Here is a 22,173-nt window from a genome sequence, read left to right as displayed (position 1 = left end):
GTAGAACATCAGCCAGTGAATGAAAGTGTCAGGTACCAAGTTCAAGTCCTGGTGTCAGACCAAAATAAATGTACTATGCGAATGATGTACAATAAAATCTTAATCTAAGTCAAGAGCCAGTGGCTCACACTTGTGATTCTAGCTACTTAGGAGGCTAAAATTTGAAGGATCCTAGTTTTAAAGCAGCCCAAGCAGGAAAGCCTGAGAGACTACATCTCCAACTCACTCAGGAAAAGGCAATGCTGGAGAAATGGCATCAATGATAGAGCGCCAGCCATGCCAGAAAGCCAAGCAAGCATACAAGGCCATGGTGGTACTAGTTTCAAATCCAAGTAACACCAAAAGAAATTTTTTCTTCAATCAGGACCTAGAACATTGTGTCATTTGTCATTTTAAAACATAGCAACACTTCATATTTATTATATATCTCCTTATAATTTATAAGCACTCATTCATTTAATATTTTGGTGAAATAATCAGGCAAGTTTTTATGAGAATTGAAGCTTAGACAGGTTAAAAGGATTGCCCAAGATGACATTACTATTAAGTGTTAGAACTCAGACCTTCTGATTACTAGTGAATTGTCACCCATAAGGAGGCAAACTATTTCTAGTGAATGGAGCATGATGAAGAAGATCCTTCAAAAACTACTAGATAAGGATTGTTCGTTTGGGCTGGTGTTGGGACTATGTGTTTTTAGTTTTCTACCTGCTTGTTTTACATACAACAGTATTATTAAGGTGCAATAATTATACGTGTTTTAAGTCTCTGAGACAGATTAAAAAGCAACTACAATTTAAAAAACTAATACTTGTCAGAAATAACTTTTGTCCAAGTAATTATGGATGCTCTTCCATTTAATCACTAAAATTAAATAAAATGCTAATCCCTTAAGTGTCTGTGAATCCATATCTTAAAGTATTTCAATTCTAAAATAAGGGAAAATATGAAAAATATAAAATTGTTTAATCACGTATGATCTCGTTTCCTAACCAAATAGTAGAAATGCAATTATGCTAGAATTTTTTAGATTGCTCACTGAAAATTTTCTTTGAAAGTATTGCACAAGTCAGCATCTCGAAAATATAAGAAACCTAAGGTGAGAATAAAAGGTTTCTACAGTATCCCAGAAAAATTCTGATAGCAAAAGATGGCTATAGCCTGTGCCATCTACTGCTAGATTGCATGCAACATTTTCACCTGCTTTGAAATCATAAAAGTCCACCATCAAAACAAGTGTTTTTTTTTCTTCTTTCTATTCTTACCAGTAGCTCCAACAGAGGCATTATTAGTCTTTGTATAAACCTTCCATGTAGTAAATACTATTTTGGGGAGCATCATTCAAAAAGGCTTGTTTTTTGTTCTGTTACATCATCCTAAATGCAGATACCAGATTCCTGTCTTTTTTACAGTTACATTTATACATACATACATACATACATACAGATAGATAGATAGATAGATAGATAGATAGATAGATAGATAGATAGATAGATAGATAGATAGATTAGAGTGAGTGAGATTGTTCTAAAGTAAGTGATCATTATAATTGTCTAGGGAAGTAGCCTTAGCCCAAAAATGTCATTAAATGGATGTCTAATGTCAGTAGCCTGTTGTCATTAGATTGAAAATTTCATAATACTGATAAGATAGACTGTTTTATAAGGTGAAAGACTGTTTTGCAACATCAAAAGTACCTTGAAGAAATGACAATAAACTGAATAAACAATTTGAACATTTTTAACCCTAGAAGCATCTAGATCTGATATTACATTTACAGAAGCAAAAACAACTGCCAGAATCTGGTGGCTCACCCCTGTTAATCTTAGCAACTCAGGAGGCTGAGATTTTAGGATGGAGATTTGGAGCCAGCCTGGGGAAGAAAAATTAAAGACTGTTATCTCCACTAAACTACTTTTAAAAAAAAAAGCCAGAATTGGAGCTGTGGCTCAAGTGGTAGAGTAATAGCCTTAAATAAAAAGGATGGACGTCCAGGCCAAGTTCAAGCTCCGGGACTGGCATATTAAACACATGCACACACGCACGCACTATATAATACTACAAGTATAGATTGTTTCATTATAGACATGCTCATAGTTCTGATTGATCAATAGATAAACCTATGTACTCATATGTTCTGCATATGTAAATTGAAATTTTGTATAATCAAACATGCCTCTTTTTTAGAGAGATTTTGCTTTTTAGTTTAAAAGCTTTGGTTCATTTAACTATGCTGCTAATTAAGTTTTTAGAACTACTAAAATATTTGTACTGAATTTCTGCTATTAAATACAGTTGATTTGGCTAGGCACTATTTAAAAATTTTTCTTCAAGGCCAGATATTGTGGTATACACCTGTAATTCCAGCACTTGGGAAACTGAGGAAACAATCACAGGTTCAAGAACAGCCCAGGCTACATACATAGAACCAATCTCTAACCAAAATTAAAGAAAAGTTTCATTCACTTTTATGAACAAACTGACTTTTTGCTAAATGGATTCTTCTTCTTTCTTCTTCCTTCTTTTTTCTTCTTATGCCAGTACAAAGACTTGAACTTAGAACCTGGGTGCCATCCCTTAGCTTTTTTGCTCAAAGATTACACTCTATCACTTAAGCCATCACTCTGCTTCTGGCTTTTTGGTAGTTAATTGGTGATAAGTCTCTCATGGATTTTCCTGCTCAGGCTGGTTTCAAACCGTGGTTGTTAGTTCTCAGCCTCCTGAGTAGCTAGGATCACAGGTATGAGCCACTGGCACCTGCTAAGATTCATTATAAATCATAATGTTCAAAATCAAATTATTTAAGGCAGGCAGAACAAATGACAAAGTTTTAGACAAAAGGCTAAATTTAGGCAAAAGGCAAATTACCTCCTCTTGAAGCTTCAAAGTAGGTATTTAGTAAATACATGCCTTATCTGAAATTTCCTACTCTTGATGTCTTGAGCAAAACATTATCTCCAGTATGTTTAGCAGTGAATCAAGTGAAAATCACTTCTTGGACGAGAGCATATTCATTGAATGTTTTATATAACAAAATAAAATGATACTGTATTAACATGAAGGTAGTACATGAATAACCTGATTTTTCTCTGCATAATTATTTTCTCAACCATAGGATCTAATTCTGTTTCCTAAGTACATAGTTGTAGGGGGGGGAGCTTTTCAAAGTTATGGAATGAAGGGAAGGACATACAGATCGCTCATACTGAGTCTCTTTTTATAGCAAGAAGATGTCTTCCTGCCCAGTAGCAGATTATTAAGTAAGTCTTTATAGTGGGAATTTCCACAAGCACACCTTCTCTCCTTAGAATCCAGGCCCAATTAATCTTATTTTTAAAATATTTCCCTTAAATAATTATAAAACTAGAGACTTTTAAAATGCATTAAAACCCTAACTTTCTTTAAATCTCTTAATAGGAACCAAGGTTACATTCTGTGAGAAGAAGCTGTTCTCAGCCTTCATCTATAGGTTTGAAACCTCGATATTCTCCAAGCCCACACTTTCAACCTAGAAATGATTTCAGAGCAGAGGATTCAATTCTCACTCAACCTCCCTCTACTGATTTTGTTAAGTAGAATCTTTATTAAGGATAACTATTTTGTCCAACAATAGAAAATAACTAATTCCATATGTGGTCTAGTAACAAACAAGGTTTTGGGATATACCTAAAGTTAAGTGATTTGTTCTTTTAAGAGAATTTTTTTTTAAATCTTAGTAGCCAGAAAACTGGAAATGCAGGGTTAAATCATGGTATCCTACATTAATTCATACATTTGAGTAATGTACATGTATAAACTGTAGCAAACAGAAGAAAAGTCCTATCTAAAGACAACCAATACTTGGATGAAGTTTGAAAATATTGGTCATCATCTGACTATCTTACCATCATAATAATCTTGTACAATCACTTAAAAACATCTTTGCTTTTTGGATTTTTTCCGTTTCATTCCAGATATCTCTTATTTCTAGCCATAGCTATGGCATACATAATAGCAACAGACAAGTAGCTGTAATATGGTATAATTTTTACAAAGACTATCTTGCTAGGGAGATAGTATGTGTAGAATAGATGCTAACTTCCACATTATGCTCGTTTTACTGCATTTCAGTTTGTGTATGTTTTACTTAACGTTACCGTGACACTATCAATACCCCTTTTTATCTTTCAGTTGTTTGTGATGTTTCTGGGCTTTTAAAATGTTAACTGTGGCTTAATAACATTAAGCCATATTTCCCACTTTTTGATTGCAAAAAAAGCTGTTATTCAAGAATTGAAGGAAATTTTAAAATTTAAAAATTCCACACTAATTAAAACTTTTTAAATTAAAAAATAGCCACACTACCTTCTCTGTCAGTGTCTTGTTTTCTACATATTCTAACTTTCTTCTACAAAAACATTATATTTCTTTTATAGAGATGGACTAATAGCTATATAAATAAGCATTATTTAAACTGACTACACAAAAGTTTATTCTAGAATTTAATGAAATTTGACTACACGATACTAGGAAATAGTAGAATTTTACTATCTTAATTCCATGTCCACTCTAAGAACTAAGACTGGTTTGTCCTTTTATTAGGCGAGAGTTAAGAATTAAGTATAAAAATCTTCTTTTATCAGGAAAATAATAAAGCAATAATAACTTGAAGTAGGTTTTTCATCTTGTCTGACAAAGGATAGCAAAGGTATATATCCATGCATCCATGGTATATATCATACTAATGTTCCTGTGCTAAAATAGTTAAGGGAATAAAGTTTAGTAGCACAGTTATATGGAAGAATATTCTTTACTTCTTTAAAATTTACGTACTAAAGCCACCCCATTTATTTATTTTTAAAGTAGCGTGCCACTTGTTAAAAAACCATAGTCAAAACATCATGAAACAACCTATTTAATGTACAGCTTATCTGTTTTCAGCAAATTTTATTCCTATATTATTCAGACTTATTCAGAATATATCAATGAATTTATTGTTCCAATACTTGTAAATTTCAAAAGTCCAAAAGTAATTATATTTTACTTCAAAAGAAAATGACACCAAAATGTTTTTCTTAACTACTTTATTTTAGGCCATTGTACTCCTTACTAAAATATATAGTGCTGCCACAATTCTATAAAAATTACATATTAGTGTATCTCTCTCTCTAGAGTGTAAATACAGGACAAAGGTAGTAAAAAAAAAAATACATGAATGAAAATGTAAGCCCCAAAAATATTCTGCATAAATTGTGATACTTAGCTCTTATTCTACAGGTGTATCTATGCTATCATAAAGAACTTTAGTAACAATAAGAGATGACTGTTTTAGCTTTTAATTAGTAAGATCCTTTGTATAAGTACTCATAAAATAACTAAGGGATAAGTAATTAAAACTTTATCCTTAGCCTCAGATAAATCAGAAACATAATGACAGTATATAAGGGAAATATTTATTTTTAAGCATATCTTTACCATTTGTTTTGGGAAAAAAATCTAAGGACACTTTCTTTATTAATAATTTGAGATAATGTGACACAATGTGTTCTTACTAGTCATATTAAGAACCTTGTTTTTAATATGTCTTAACTTTGATACCAAAGCAACACAATATTCACATATTAGCAGCACATGAAAAAAATTCTTAAAAATTCTTCTTAGTATCTGATCTATTATGCAAACTATTTTTAAAATATATTAATACATATAAATTTTCTCTGTCCTATATAAATATCCAAACTGACTTGTAAAGTTGGCTTTACTATTTTATTCAGGCTACTTTCAACCGTTTGTGAAAATTGCTTTCAATTAAAATAACATATTTAATATCCTAATGTTTTCTATGCCAAAAGAAAAAATAATCTCAGCAGCAATACTATTTTTGCAAAAAGTATTTTTATATGCCTGTGCCCTGGCTTTGTGTGTAATTTTCAGAGAATTTGTGTAAACCTTTGAGCCTATACTTACATACCTTTGTAATACTGAATAGCTCTCTACCTCAACAAACTTAACCAATGATGGGCTTTGCTAATTTGGCTAGTCTCCTTAGATTAAGCTATTCACTGTTTCTCCATCTCAAATCACATTTATTTCCTGTTACACTTAGGTATGTACATTTATATTGGTTTACTACTTTTAGATAGTCTTCCCTCACTATGGAAAAATGTGTTATAGTCTCCTTAAACTAGAAAGCTAATTTGATGACAAAATCATATCCAAAAAGTTTCATTTAAAATTTGACATGAATTAATCATCTTTTAGTGACTGATTTTATGTAGACAATATTTAATAAGACCCTATCTTGAGGATTAACTGTTGGCAATATGAGGTCAAACAGTATCATAACAAATGTCCAAAATATTTATTTTATATCCAACTCTTAAAATGCCATCAAAATCTAACAAACAGCTTTCATACAATTCCCATACATATTTTCAATACTTATGTTAATACTATTTTCTTCTGAACTACAAAATTGGGCTTCTTACATACTTATTCTAATTACATTCCAGTAATGCAATTAACTCATCACTAATTAAAAATACAACACTAGGTAGAGGTGTAGCTCCGTGGTAGAGCACTTGCCTAACATATGCAAGGCCTGATGTACTATCCCAAGTGCACTCACATGCACACACATAAAACAGAACTTGGTACTAACGTCAATGCAGTAATTAACCAGGATTGAATTTTTTTCCTCTATGAAAAATTTATTTAGCAAGTGACTTTTAAAAGCATTCCAAAATAAGCTACATAGCATATTTTTATGATGTGTAAGTCTGATTCCACTAACAAATTATAACCTATTGTATATAAAAATCTGAAAACAAAAAGCCTTGTTAACTATGGGACTGTGATTGCATTTAAGCAGGTCTTGAAGAAATAGTTTCAAACACAGTATTAGGATATTATTTTCTTGGCCTTCTTAGCAAGAATTTCAATAGCTTTAATATATCTTTTAAAATACATTTTAGGAGTTGGAGGCATGGCTCAAGTGGTACAGCACTAGCCAGTGAGCAAATGTGTCAGGTACCAAGTTCAAATCCTAGTCTCAGACCAAAAACATAAAATGTATTTTAGATGATAGCTGAAATTTATATAAAAGCTTGTGTTATACTTCCTCAATATATATAACTCATTCCAACAAAATAGCTATTGAAAGTACCGTCCATAAAAATTCAACGCCATTCTTTATGTAACTCTTCAAATAAAATCTATTTTGGAGAAGTAAGAACATGACTGTAATTGTGATGTACTAGGAATGATCTAGTATGTCTCATTTTATTTAGCTAATGGGGTGGTATCTACATTGGTAATAACTGTGGCCAAAGGATCTGGTTTCTGCAAGATTCTTAGGAAAGATTTCTTAAGAATACTGTAATGTTCAGTAAAGTCATAAAATTTGAATTGTTAGTAAATAGAAAATCTTATTAATAAGTTTATTTGTATTAAAACTGTATGTATGAAATGAAAAAGTTTCAGTGTTTGTAGCCACTAATAAAATTCTCTGGCTTTGTTAGTTAATTCAAATAAAATTTAACCACCAATGTTTTCATGTTTAGAGATAAATTATAAAATACTAAATAGGAAAATATTTCAAAATACTTAGATTCATAACTTTATGACACATTTATTTAGAGAATACTGGGTTCTAGAATCTGGAGCATTCTTTTGGAAATAGAATCATTTATGAAAAATCATAAACTGTAGTTTCAGCACACATAAGCAAGTTTAGGATATAAAGGTAAGTATGTTTTTCTACATACACGTTGGCATTTATCTGTTTCATAATCTATTAGCACTAGGTAATGCTAGGAATAGGTGGCTCATACCTGTAATCCTACCTGAGTCAAAAATTAGATTGGTAGGATGGCAGTTCAAGGCCACCAGCACAAGTGAAAATGGAAGACCCTATCTGAAACATAACCAAGACAAAAGGTTGTTGGAGACAAGGCTCAGGTTGGTATGTAGAGCACCTGCCTGAGTTCAAACCCCAGGACCACCAATACTAATGATCTGTCAGGAAACTAATTGTTCATCTTGAAACACTGATTCCATTTATATGATCTTTTGATCTGGTTATACTACTTCTCTTCCTCACAATACTTAAAACAATGATTGTGGTGTTGGTGGTAATGTTGGAACTAAGGCTCTGACAGAGACAAGCAAGGCTCTCCTGGTTTACAAACTGTATAATCACAGCCAAATTACTATCTTAGCCTCAGTTCTTCATTAGTTTATAGATAGATGGGAAAAGCAAAACCTAAATAAGGAACTGTTGGTTCTCTCTCTCTGAATTATCTTTATTACTAAACTATCAGTTGTAAAATTTAAAAAAATTACTAGGCACCAGTGGCTCACACCTGTAATCCTAGCTACTCAAGAGGCTGATCATCTGAGAATCATGGTTCAAAGCCAGCCAGGGCAGGAAAGGAGACGCGTATCTCCAATAAACCACTAGAAAACTGGAAGTGGTGCTGTGGCTCAAGCGGTAGAGCGCTGGCCTTGAGCTGAAGAGTGCAGGGACAGCGCCCAGGCCCAGAGTTCAAGCCCCACAACTGACAAAAAGAAAAAAAAATTGACAAAATTGGGCTTTTACTAACCTGTTGAGAGGACTTACTGTCTAGGATTATACAAGTAGTTACTTTCACGAGGAGAGAGAAAATATTTGAGTCACAAAACTTTGCCTGCTACAAATTTCTTTTCCAGCTGGGCACCAGTGGCTCATGCTTATAATCCTAGCGACTCAGGACACTGAGATCTGAGCATTGAGATTTGAAGCCAGACCAACAGGAGACCTGTAAGACTTACCTCCAATTAACCATGAAAAAGCTGGAAGTGGAGCTGTGGCTCAAGTGATGTCAGCGCTAGTCCTGAGAATAAAGGTTCAGGGACAGCACACAGGCCCTCAGTTCAAGTCCCAGGACCAGGACACATACACTAAAAAAAATAAAAAATTATATTTCTACAAATGGCAATTATATCTACTGGTTTCTTTGAATTATGGTTTTTCTTTTTTTCTATTAAATTTTCAATATTACCTTTTTATATTTTTGAGGCTATGGTTAGAGCATCATTTACCTTCAGACTTGTTAAAACTTGGGGTATTTTCCTTTTTATATAGTGTCTCCTTTATCTTTAGTAATTGTTTTCATCTCAGTGTAGACTAATGTAATTAATCTTCCTATATCAGCTGTCTTGTGATTAATCTTGAACACTATAATCTTTTGATAGGTTATTATATAAAATGTTATTGGGTACAATTACATTTATATATATTTCTATTTTGCTGTAAATTTTCTAATTGCCATATTTTTTTCTTTTATCCTTTCTTGTATTCTGTTGGATTGAGTTTCTCTCACTTTTTTAATCTGGCTCAAAGAAATACATTCTATTTGTATTATTTTAGTAATTAACATCAAATGTATAAGCTGCTTACCAATTTTAATTTTACAGCTTTTTGGCCAACAAGTTTCTAGAGTAGTTCAAAGATAGCCAAACTACTGAAATTGTCTTATTTAATGTGTTCCAATTTCTTTTTATGCTTTTAAAAATAGTCAAGCCAGGCACTGGTGGCTCATGCCTGTAATCCTAGCTACTCAGGAGGCTGAGATCTGAGGATCCCGGTTCAAAGACAGCCCAGACAGTAAAGTCCGTGAGACTCTTACCTCCAATAAATCACCAGAAAACCAGAAGTGGTGCTGTGGTTCAAGAGGTAGAGCACTCGCCTTGAGCTGAGGAACTGAAGGACAATGCCAAAGCCCAGAGTTCAAGCCAATTCAAAACAACCAACACAAAAACAAATACAAACACACACACACACACTTTAGTCAGGAAAAAAAATGTATAATTGATAATACTTTATTAAATGTGTTTAATTGAGACCAATAATGATTCAAATCTGTAAAGCTTTTAAAGGTTCATCATTTTAAATTCCATATACCAATGATTCTTAATAAGGGTATATATGCAGTACCATTTTCCCATGCCATTTCCAGTTATCCCCCAAGCTATCTTTAGTGTACCAGGCCTTCTACACATTTCATGTAAAAGTCTAATGACTCAAGGACAGACTCACCTTTCCTTCCATCTATAATTTTCTTCTTGTAGATGTTACTGTTAGTTTTCAGAAATGACTAGCATCTCACACCTTGATGTTTTCAAATGAGGAGCTATGGATTTTATTTTGTTTGTATTTTTTTTTTTTTGTCCGGTCGTGGGGCCTGAACTCTGGGCCTGGGCACTGTCCCTCAGCTCTTCAGCTCAAGGCTAGTGCTCTACCACTTGAGCCACAGCGCCACTTCCGGCTTTTTTCTTTTTGCTTATGTGGTGCTGAGGAATCGAACCCAGGGCCTTGAGCATGCAAGGCAAGCGCTCTACCACTGAGCCACCTTCCCAGCCCTGAGCTATGGATTTTAAAGTCCATGGTCACTGTGCCACAAACATTTCAGTTATAAATAGGGATAAAAGTCTTTCCTACACTGGATGCCAGTGGCTCACACCTGTAATCCTAGCTCCTCACAAGGTTGAGATTTGAGAATCACAGTTCAAAGCCAGACTGGGAAGGAAAGTTTGTGAGACTTATCTCCAGTTAACCACCAAAAACCAGAAGTGGCCCTTGGCTCAAAGTAGTATAGCACTACCCTGAAGCAGAAAAGCTCAGGGACAGGGCCCAGGCCCTCAGTTCAAGTCCCATGACTGACCAAAAAAAAAGACTTTCATACTTTGGTGACAATCCAAGTCTGTCTGAACTTCCCAATACCTACTCAGGAGAAAAGCCACAGTAGTGGGTATACTATCTCTAGTTGTCAAGACCACAGAAGATCCTCCTGAGGTGTATGCCTCCCAGTTCTTTTCTCCTATCATGAAAATATAAATAACAAGTGACTCAGTATTTAAACATGGCAACTATTCCCTGTTAGATGGTTCCTTGCATGTGCAAGATCTATAGTAACCCAAGACTACCTAAAAACAAGACAGTTTCACCTCTAGTTGGTTAGTCCCTCCTTCCCTCAAAATAGGAAGGCATCTTAGCCTGTACTTCCATCCTTTCTCTCCAGATGTAAAACAATTCCTGGAAGGTTAAATTTCCCATTCAATCAACCTTAATTGGGTTTACTGTTCTAGTCCTTCCAGAAATAGTGGTCAGTTTAGTGTGCAGTTCCTAAGTGCCAGTCAATCACTCTACTGGGGGCTCATGCCTGTAATCCTAGCTACTCAAGAGGCTGAGATCTGAGGATCGCAATTCAAAGCCAGCCCAGAAAAGTCCATGAGATGCTTTATCTCCAGTTAACCACCAGAATGCTAGAAGTGGAGCTGTGACTCAAGTGATAGAGCTCAAGTCTGGAGTTCAAGCCCAGACCAGCACAGAGAAAAAAAAAAATCCTATCCAAAGCTCCTGCAAAAAGAATGGGACAATTGTACTTACTGTGATCTTTCATACTACCTTAGCTTCACAAGGGATCCACATGCTTTCCTCCAAAACTTATACTTTTGGTTTCTCCAATCTGTCCTGCTTCTCTGAACTCTAGTAAAACTTAGCTGCAAAGATAGATTCATAGCAGTCAATATGTCCACACCCTTCCAGGTCCACTGATCCTCACTCTCTGGCAAAAGGTAAGCACCCATTAGACCTTGCCACTAAATTTTTCTATACCTGGTAAAACTACATTGGAAAATTGCTTCAAGGAGACCATTACAGATTCTCAGAGCGTACCCTTAGGGAACAAATTTTCACTGGGAGACTCCTTGTGCCTCATAACTGGTTACAATGCAGACCCCCACCACCACAACATGCAGAAATGGAGTCAAGAGATCCATGACATCATCCCCACTGTAATGCCCTCGGTACTGTAACCTGCAAGTACCTCATTAATTGAGTCATCCTTGCTGGAGGCCTAGAAACTGACCTGCTATTACTTTAGTTTCAGAACTTCTTGGAACTAATCAAGCTATATCCCAGCAATAGGTACAACCTTGGGGGAAAAAAATCTGCTCAAGGGCCCATCTTCCAGTCTGTTGCTTTCCCAAATACTTTGGCATCAACTTCATATTCAACTTATTAGGCTGTTCACAGCCCAAATAGTCCACAAGTCCTAAGAAAAATGATGAGGTTGACTTCTAGAATAACTGAGGCTTCAAATCAGAGATTTTTTTTGGGGGGGGGGGGGTCCGGTTGTGGGGCCTGGGCGCTGTCCCTCAGCTCTTCAGCTCAAGGCTAACGCTCTACCACTTGAGCCACAGCACCACTTCTGGCTTTTTTCTTTTTGTTTATGTGGTGCTGAGGAATCGAACCCAGGGCCTCAGGCATGCAAGGCAAGCGCTTTTCCACTGAGTCACCTTCCCAGCCCCCAAATCAGAGATTTTTATCTAGTTGCTTCTCTTACAGGCACAGGTTTTCTAACTTCTAAGATGCCTAATCTGTGAGTTTGCTTGTGGAAAAGGCCTTCCATATGGTATTGCTTCTTACACATCGCCCACTACCTCCTACATGACTTCATTGATGGGACAGTGATCCCTGAGCTGACATCTTACTACTCTCTTATTGTGACAGCCCATGAACACCTGATCTAGGTAGTGCTGTCACTTCTTGCAAACACTACCTCCAAGAATACAAGGAATGTTTGCGGTCCACAAGGGCAGAACCTGGAAGATAATTTATGGGAAAAAGATTCAAGGAAAGGTATTACAGTTTTGGATTAGAACTGTTAAGTGCTACACATTTTATCTTTTGTCAGAGTGGTGCGATGCCTCAGAAGCACACACCTTCCAGTGTTTAATGTCACCACTGCCACAGTGTTCTCCATTTGCCATTCTTAAACTGCTGGATGAAACTGAATATCCAAAGGGTAGTTGTTTACCTATTGTGCCTCCTACAGAGAATCTGACGGTTCACCTACAATGTGACCACATAAATCAGATCCAGCTTACCACACACTACTCAAAATACTCGTGTGTGTGTGTGTGTGTGTGTGTGTCCGTGTGTGTCCATGTGTGTCCCTGTATCCTGGGGCTTGAACTCAGGGCCTAGATGCTGTCCCTGACCTTTTTTTGCTCAAGACTAGCACTCTAGCCACAGCTCCATTTCTGGCTTTTTGGTAGTTTATTGGGATAAAAAGGGTCTAAATGGACTTTTCTGCCCTGGCTAGCTTTGAACCATGACCCTAAGATCTCAGCCTAGAATTATAGGCATGAGCACTGGCACCAGGTTCCTGTCCTTTGTAATCCATCTCCCCCCACTTTTAGGGGGGGTTCTTACTTTCTTATGCCTCCAGTACCCCACACATCCTGTTAACCAATTCACTTCAAAAATAAGTCATCGCAGAAAGAATTTCATTAACTTCAGCAAGCCAAGCTCCAGGCTGTTGACCAGCACTGGACCATAAGAAAGATCATTCAATTGGAAAATACCCTGTCTGGATCCATGACAGGAACTGTTCATGATGTTTTCAGGATACTTTGAAGGCACAGGTTATCATGTAAGTGGTTTTCCAAATGTTTTCCTTTATGTAAACATATGCCATTTTCCACCACAATCTATCCAGCTTCAGGAGATACTACATTCTTTGCCCCAAAGTCTGCCCTGGACATCCCAGCAGGTAATTAGAACATGTCAAATGAGAAACTCAGAATGATAAACAGGCAGTACAAAAGAACATTTATGCCCTCAAACATTCTTCCCAAGCAATGTTTCCAAGCAACTAGAAATTCCTCTCCTCACAGATGAACAAACAGAAACTGAAACAATGGTGGCACCTAGAATAAACTGGAGTAACTGCCAGCACAAGTTTCACTTTGTAGTAAGCCCCCTGCTTGCTACCACACTTCAGTGAATAATTCAAGCAAGGTCTTCATTTAAACTTTGGCCTACCATTCCAATCTACCTATAAGTTATAACACCGGCATACTATGTTGCAGTAATTATATAAATTGGTAAGTTGACATCTCTGTGATGTTCTCTTATGGCCCTCAAGAGACCCCTAAATCCAGTTTTAAGATTCCTGGAGCATTGATCATTTCCTCTCTTCACCATCACCTTCAACAAATGCAACAGAACAGATCTGAATAAGGTAATTACAAATTTTAACTTAAAGTTAAAATAACAAGTAATCAGCAAAAACTACTTGAAATTAAATGTATTAACATTTGTAACAATTATCATACACTCTCTACACTGTACTGTAGATCCTGAGTGACCAAAAGAAATCATGACACCTGGTGTCAGTGGCTCCTACCTGTAATCCTAGCTACTCAGGAGGCTGAGATCTGAAGAACATAGTTGGAAATCAGCGCAGGCAGAAAAATTCATGAGATTCTTTATCTCCAATTATCCACCAAAAAGTCAGAAGTGGAGCTGTGACTCAAGTGGTAGAGAGCCAGCCTTGGGCAAAAAAGCTAAGGTACAGTACCCAGACCCTGAGTTCAAACCCCACTACCAGCACCAAATTAATAATAAGACATCATAGCCCTTATGAGATTTTTAGACTGGTCATGTAACCTAATGTTATTTAAGTTTTTAAAACTTAACATACCAAGAACCTCAAAAGAGCTTTGAAGTTTATAACAAGTTGATATATTTACTTATTAGCTTGTTAAGAGCATATAGTTTTTCAGGAGTCTTAAAAAACAGAATCCTATTATTTGTATTACCTTCCATTAGAACAGCAGTGGTTTCTCAATTATCCATTAAAGGAAAGCAATGAAATTATAAAGCAGAAAATTAAACATTTTAAACCTCAATGTATGTGTGTGACCAGAGCCATCTGCTGGTTCAAGTGTAATATTACAAAGCCCAAAGTTTGGACTATAAACAAAATCAAGTCCTACCTATTTCAAAGAAAATATAAAGAAGGGAATGAAGATGAGCAAAAATCTAATCCAAGATACCAGCATTTGGGGTTGGAAGGTGGCTCAGTGGTAGAGCGCTTGCCTTGCATGCCTGAGGCCCTGGGTTCGATTCCTCAGCACCACATAAAGAAAAAAGCCGGAAGTGGCACTGTGGCTCAAATGGTAGAGCGTTGGCCTTGAGCTGAAAAGCTGAGGGACAGCACCCAGGCCCAGAGTTCAGGCCCCACGACCGAACCCAAAAAAAAAAAAAAAAAAAAAAAAACACGCATTTGCAGATCCAATGGGGGAAAAAAAAAAAAACCTTTTATACCAGGAGACCCAATATGACCAAGTATGACCAAGATGGAGGCATGGGTCAGAAATAAAACGTCTGCCTAGCAAGCACAATGACCTCAGCTTAAACCCCAAGACAGCTAACCCTAAAACCTGAGGTTGGAGGCCTCCAATCCCTACTCAAAGTAAGGAATCACTATTAGTTAGCCTAAGAGACAGATGCCATGTGAGGTAGTTTGAACAAATAACCTAAGTATGATTTAGGAGTAGGAATCAGAAAAGTTGTCTTTTAACCATCTTTCCCTGAAGACACTTTAGATACACAGATGCAAAAAGAAGAGTGGCTAATGACAAGTGGAGACAGGGTAGGCACCTGACAGGCCCCAAAAGCTCTTTTCATAATGACATACTTTGTGATCATCTAACAGTTTAGAAAACAAACCACGAGGTGTAACTTTTTTATGAGAGAGAGAGAGAGGCCTTTGCTCTTTTACCACAAGAACTGAATTTCTAGGTCCCGTGAGCTTTTACCAGCCGAGACCTAGACTGGTCCAGTCTTGGGAATAAAAGCCCTGTTTCAGGACCCAGCTTCCTCCCTTCAAAAGGGCATGCATGTCCATAGAACCGGGGCAGAAAACAGAGTTCTCCAAGGCCCCTCTCAGTGGCAGAGACTCCCAACCTAGACAGCAGCTTGTCAGCTAAGTGCGGGGTCACCGGTTGAAGCAAAGTTCCGAAGACTCGCAAACATTCCAGGGCCACGTGAAGCACGGTGCCCAGCCAGGGGGCATCCGCCGGGCTTTCCCAGTTCAGTGTCCACGGCGCATGCCTTTGGACAAACCCATTCGTCTGCCGAACACAGGCGGATACCTCCTCCAGCGCTTTATAGATCTGAAAGTGATCACAGTAGTGAGCAACCTGCTGGGGCAAGGCGGCCACTGCGTTTACCAGTGCATAGTCCTCGGCCCGAGCACGCGCCGAGGGCCCGGCCAGGCCCGGCTCACGGGGGAAGCAGGCAGGGCAGAAGGCTGGGTAAGTCCCGGAAGGGTTGATCCGGCTGGCAGTGCATCGGTTCAAAAGCCCTCCCAAGGCATCCGCCAGCTCCGAGTCCAGCAACTTGACCACCTTTTCGTCGTAGTAGTCGCAGTCCCAGCTGGGAACTCCCTGCCGAAGGAGGAAGTAGCGGAAGCCGTCCACCGTGTAGCGCTCCAGGCAAGTCCTGGGATCCACCACGTTGCCCAGGCTCTTGGACATCTTCTGGCCACACACCGTCCAGTGGGAATGGACGTAGATGCGGTGCGGTGGGCTCAGCCCGGCCCCTAAGAGGAGGGCAGGCCAGTAGATGGCGTGAAACTTGAGGATGTCCTTGCCGATGATGTGCGACGTCGCGGGCCACCAGGACTGGAACTCGGCGTCTGGGTAGCCGATGGCGGTGAGGTAGTTGACCAGGGCGTCCAGCCACACGTAGATGGTCTGGGAGTCGTCCCCGGGAACCGGGATGCCCCAGTGCAGGTGGCGGCGGCTGCGCGAGACGGACAGGTCGGGCAGCTCCTCCTCCAGCCACTGGAGCACGGCTCGGCGGAAGGGCTCGGGGGCGATGGCGTGCGGGTCGCCGCGCAGCCACTGCCGGAGCGGCTCCCGGAACTGGGAGAGCCGGAAAATGTAGTTTTCTTCCTTGGTCCAGGAGACCGGATGCCCGCTCTCGACGGACACGGGCACCGGCTCCCCCGACGGGCCCGGCTGCCGGGTGACCTTGGCCTCGGGCAGGAAGCACTCGTCGGAGGCGCAGTACCAGCCTTCGTAGAGGCCCTTGCGGAGCAGCCCCCGGGACCGCAGCTCCCCCCAGAAGTGGCGCACGGCCGCGCGGTGCCGGGGCTCGGTGGTGCGGAGGAAGCCGGTGGAGGCCACGCCGGCCGCGCCGAACAGCTGCCGGAACTGCGCCGACACCCGGTCGCACAGCTCGAGCGGGGCCAGGCCCGCGGCCGCGGCCGCCTGCTGGATCTTGAGGCCGTGCTCGTCGGTGCCGGTGGAGAGGCGCACGGCGGCGGCGCCCGGGCCCAGCAGGCGGCGGCGGCGGCTCAGGGCGTCCGCCAGCAGCGCCGAGTACAGGTGCCCGATGTGCGGCGCCGCGTTCACGTAGAAGATGGGGGTGGTGAAGTGGGCGCGCGCGCCGCGAGCGGCGTCCGGGCCGCGCGGGGCGCGCGAGCCGTACCGGCGCGCCCGGTCCTCCGGGACGGCGGCCCTGCGGATCCCCGGGCGCCCCCACAGCCGGAGGACCGACACCCGCCGCATCTCGAGCGCCGGCCGGCCGGAGGCGGTCACGGCCGCCGGCAGGACGCACGCGTACCGGCGCCGGGAGATGCGCATGCGCAGCTGCCGACCGGAAGCCGCAGGAACCCCGCGGAGAGCGTCGGGCGCCGCCTCCCTCCGTCTCCACCCCTCCGGCCCTCGGCCCCGCCACCGCAGTTCCCGCCCGCCTGCAGTGGTCTGGAGTGCGCGCGCGGGTGGGTCCTGGGGCTCGAACTCAGCGCTTGGGCGCTGCCCTTGAGCCTTCTGCGCTCAGGGCTGGCGCTTGAGCCACAGCGCCACTTCCGACTTCTGTGATTCCCTGGGGATTCGAGTCTGACGAGCAGCGCCCAGGCTGGCTTCAGCAGATCCTCCTATCTCAGCCTCCAGAATAGCTAAGATTGCAGGCGTGAGCACCTCGGGTGTCCGGATGTGTACTTCTTAAATACCCGTGGAGGCGGGGAATGTGGGGCGTGGCAGCGCGCCCGGGGCTCTCGCCGGTCACCCTCGCTGCTCCGGAGGCTGGGATCTGAGCATCTCAGTTGGAAGTCAGCCCAAGGAGGAGAATCCCTGATATTCTTATCTCCAAGAACCTACCCAAAAAGCTGGAAGTAAAGCTGTGGCGCCACTGGTAGAGCACTAGCCTCGAGAAAAAAATAAAAGCTCGGGGACAGCTCCTAAACTCTGAATTCAAGCCCCAAGACCAACACAATGACAATAAAAACATACGCATTGCACTGATAAGCTTATAGCTGGACTGAAACCCCTTTGTACAACTACTAGTACTATTACTGTTAATAATAATAAAGTACATCTTGATCAAGTTTCTCCTTTGCATCAGAATGAAAAAGGCAATGTTAGAAAGACAAAGTTGGTTCTACTCTATGGCAAAAAGAGAAAGCCAGGATCTGAAGATACCTGCTTAGAAAATGGTTGCAGCAGTATCAAGAGATTTGTAATGAATGAAATTGATGTCATCAGTTTAGGGTTGTGTGAAGAACGTCTCCTAGGAATGGCAGCATGATGCCATGGCAACGGATGGAATGAGTCTGGAGCAACTGCCATTATATGTGTTATGTGTGAGCTATGTGCTTGGTATAACATCATATTAAATGCTTGCGATACTCTGACAAGGTATCTACCAATTTTCCGACTTTATAGATAAGATGAACTCTTATATAGTGTTTTAATGTGTGCCAGCAACAAAAAAACTTCAGGTATATTATTTAATCCTTATAGAGAAAAGGACCTTATATACATATACATGTATTAAAATGTCATACTGTAACCTTTTGAAATGTTAGTTTAAAAAAAGAAATATACAGCTGGACACCAGTGGCTCACCCCTGTAAACCCACTCAGAAGGTTGTTCAAAACTATCCCAGGCAAGAAAGTACATGAGACATTTATCTCCAATTACCAGTTAAAAACTGTAAGTGGAGCTGTGGCTGAAGTAGTAGAGCACTAAAGTGAAAAGGCCTATGGTCCAGGCTTGAGTTCAAACCCCAGTACGAGAAAGAAGAAGGAAAGAAAGAAGGAGGGAGGGAGAAGGAAGGAAGGAAGGAAAAGAGAAATACAATATTGAAGAAATTAAATTATCCTTCAGGACAAGATGGAGGTTGAAAATATTTGAATATTTGATTAAATATTTGAAAAAAGTATATAAAAATACACATTTAAGATGGGGCACAGTCAAAACTCATAGAATTCACAAACTTTATAGACCATGATAATGACAATTTGCCTTGTGAAGGTTAAAATGTGTTTGTGACTTTAAGTATCACTATTCCACAATACTATGAAATATGGGAAATTTATGTAATCACATAATCTCAATTTTTGGGGGGGGTCCGGTCATGGGGCCTGAACTCTGGGCCTGGGCGCTGTCCCTCAGCTCTTCAGCTCAAGGCTAGCTCTCTACCACTTGAGCCACAGTGCCAATTCCGGCTTTTTTCTTTTTGCTTATGTGGTGCTGAGGAATCGAACCCAGGGCCTCAGGCATGCAAGGCAAGTGCTCTACCACTGAGCCAACTTCCCAGCCCAATCTCAATTTTTTTTAAAAAAAGGAAAAAATGAGAGAAGGGATGGGTTAGGAGCAATGGGGAACAGTGTTGTCATATACCTTATATTCATATACTGTTTTGTAGAATGGAAATTTCTTTGTACAACTACTTGAAGATAATAATAATAATAATAATAAAGAATAATCAGGTAAGATTCTAACATGCAAAAAAAAGAAATGTACTCATTACCTTATTTATGTAACTGTAACCTCTTCCCATTCATCACCTTTGCAAAAATATAATGTATATGTTATGGCATTAAGAAAATTGAGGGAAAGGGCTGGGAAGGTAGCTCAGCGGTAGAGTGCATGCCTTGCAAGCATGAGGCCCTGGGTTCGATTCCTCAGCACCACATAAACAGAAAAAGCCGGAAGTGGCGCTGTGACTCCAGTGGTAGAGCGCTAGCCTTGAGCTAAAGAGCTGAGGGACAGTGCCCAGACCCAGAGTTAATGCCCATGACCAGCAAAAAAAAAAAAGAAAATTGAGGGAAGAATGATGAAAGGGGTCACATCAATCAAGATGCATTATAGTCATTTTAAAAAGATGGGGCACAATATGATAACCAACAGAAGCCTAAACCACTTTATGGCTAACCACAGGTTTATATAAGTAATATAAGTAACATATATGAATTATTTAGTCATCAGGATTCACTTCTCCGCTTATTACTTTCTAACTGATTTTCTTATATGTAAATTACTGGTCCCTTTATGCAATCTAAGTATTTATAAAACAAACCAAAGTGGGAGAAAAAGTCAATGTCACAAAAATCACAGTAAAATCTTAAAAATATATGGGAAAATATTATGATGAAACTTCTTTGTGCAATTAAATATATGCTACTTTACAAAAGGAAATAAAAGCAAATTTAGCCTGGCACCAGTGTTCATGCCTATAAGCCTTGCTACTCAGGAAGCGGAAATCAGGATTACAGTTCCATGCCATCCTGGACAACATAGTCCCTGAAAATCTTATCTCCAATTAACTAGCAAAAAGCCACAAGCTCAAGTGGTAGAGTATTAGCCTTGCACAAAAAAAAAAAAAAAAAGGAAGGAAGGAAGGAGGAAGAAAGGGAATGTAGGAGATAAGGAGGGAGGGTGGGAGGGAGGAAGGAAAGGAAGGAACTTGAAAGTAGCCCAAATTAGGTAATGAGTACATTTCTTCTTGAACTGTGTCACCTCTTCACTCACTCTGTTTTTCCCTCCCAATCCCCTCTCCCACAAGTTGTATAGTTCATTTTTGCAGTGAAATGCCATACACAGTCAGCCCATGATATCCATGAGGATTCAGACTGTCTACCCATACCAAACTCCACAGTGCTCAGGTCCCTCTTGTGGAATGATGCAGAGTTGTTCATGACTACATTGTCCTCCCACTAACTCACCTCCAGATTACTTTTGATACCTAATATTATAAGGTAGTAGATATAAGTGCTATGTAAATAGTTATTAAACTGTATTGCTTAGGAAATAATGACAAGAAAAAACAGCTTCACATGTTCAGTACAGACATAACTTTTTTATGGGGTGGGGGAGTTTCTTTGTTTTGTTTTTTTGTGTGTGTGCAGGTCCTGGGGCTTGAGCTCAGGCCTGGACACTGTCCTTGAGCTCTTTTTTTTTTTTGCTCAAAGCTAATACTCTACCTCACTTGAGCCACAGCTTCACTTCTGGCTTTTTGCTGGTTAACTGGAGATAAGAGTCTCATGGCCTTTCCTGCCCACGATCCTCAGATCTGTCTCCTAAGTAGCTAGAATTACAGCATGAGCCACTGGCACCTGACAACTCCTTTTATTATCTTCAATCCAAAGTTAATTGAACCTGTATGTGTGGAAACTGCAGTTACAGAGAAATAACACTAATTGTTAAAATAGCAGGAAAGTTTACCTGACATATTTGTTATTGAAAATGTGATTTTCTATATCTAAAATACATGATAATATATATGATAACATCTACAGAGCTCAAAATGTTTACCCACAAGCTGACTAAAGGAGGGTATATTTAGAGAAGGAAGACAAAGGCAAAAACTAAAGTATTATTATCAAAACAAATATCAGTTCAGATGACTACAGAACCTGGAAAAGCTGTTGCTGCTATTGATGCATAACATACTGCTCTTATTGATAGATAGATAGTTACAGACATTTGTGTATATAATTTAAATTTTTGGAAACTTTAACTGTACTCTCAACTTTGGACAAAGTATCCCAGTTTACCATGTTGAGTTGGCATGGTACAGAAATTAATAGCCATACTGGTTTAGAAACATTAAACTTAATTTTTTCCATTTGTACAGGGGTAAACACACTGTATTAAATATGTTAGATCTTATCTATGTGGGTTTGATTACAGAAACTAATAAAGTATTCTCTAAATAATGAAAAAAGTAAACGAATACCAGGAAATGGAAACTTGCTTTGTTTGGGAAGAGGTCAAAGGGGGCACAGGAATGGAGGGAGTGGTTGCATTCTATGTATACTGTGTAATTCGTGGGTAGGGGCCAGAGAGAGAGAATGAAGAAGGAAGGAAGGGGTAACATTGTCGAGAAGCATCGTACTTGTAACCTGACTTACAGAATTGCAACTCCTATGTATAACTACTTAATAATAACAATAAAAAGAAATAATACTCTTAAAATACCATTAAAGAGCCAGGCACTGGTGGCTCATGCCTGGAATCCTAGCTACTTAGGAGGCTGAAATCTGAGGATCGTAGTTCAGAGCCAGTCC

General features: G+C 39.8%; 3 protein-coding genes across 12 annotated transcripts in view; 2 read left to right on the top strand and 1 right to left on the bottom strand.

Annotated features, from left to right (window-relative positions):
• Boll (boule homolog, RNA binding protein) overlaps positions 1-8,707 on the top strand; it is a 64,511-nt gene extending 55,804 nt beyond the window's left edge. For 5 of the 8 annotated variants that reach the window (XR_011366761.1, XR_011366764.1, XR_011366763.1 and 2 more), the window contains 2 exons: positions 3,224-3,260; positions 3,418-3,508. Coding sequence is in view for 1 of the 8 variants with exons in the window: in XM_069995741.1 (XP_069851842.1) it covers positions 3,418-3,576 (159 nt within the window). In the remaining 7 variants the exon portion in view is untranslated. Of the gene's footprint in view, positions 1-3,223; positions 3,261-3,417; positions 4,321-8,688 lie in introns of those variants that run through there. The other 3 variants (XR_011366760.1, XR_011366759.1, XM_069995741.1) reach the window with 3 other exon arrangements.
• Positions 8,708-9,824: 1,117 nt separating this feature from the next.
• On the bottom strand, positions 9,825-17,434 carry Mars2 (methionyl-tRNA synthetase 2, mitochondrial). Its single transcript, XM_069995734.1, has one exon. The coding sequence runs from the start codon at positions 17,386-17,388 to the stop codon at positions 15,610-15,612; it is 1,779 nt and encodes a 592-aa protein (XP_069851835.1). The 5' UTR covers positions 17,389-17,434; the 3' UTR covers positions 9,825-15,609.
• The window catches only part of Rftn2 (raftlin family member 2), a 77,356-nt gene continuing 68,863 nt past the window's right edge, over positions 13,681-22,173 (top strand). Inside the window, exon 1 of one of the 3 annotated variants that reach the window (XM_069995738.1) lies at positions 13,681-13,911. The gene's annotated coding sequence lies outside the window, so the exon portion shown is untranslated. Of the gene's footprint in view, positions 14,049-17,479; positions 18,517-22,173 lie in introns of those variants that run through there. The other 2 variants (XM_069995737.1, XM_069995736.1) reach the window with 2 other exon arrangements.

This window comes from Dipodomys merriami, unplaced genomic scaffold (assembly GCF_024711535.1).
Source record: "Dipodomys merriami isolate MVZ:Mamm:240054 unplaced genomic scaffold, mDipMer1.0.p SCAF_49, whole genome shotgun sequence".
In the NCBI taxonomy this organism is placed as follows: domain Eukaryota; kingdom Metazoa; phylum Chordata; class Mammalia; order Rodentia; family Heteromyidae; genus Dipodomys; species Dipodomys merriami.
This window is presented reverse-complemented; position numbering and strand designations above follow the sequence as displayed.

Excerpts from the sequence above, each read along its gene's own strand:
- Mars2 (XM_069995734.1), bottom strand. The coding sequence starts at position 17,388 with ATGCGGCGGGTGTCGGTCCTCCGGCTGTGGGGGCGCCCGGGGATCCGC.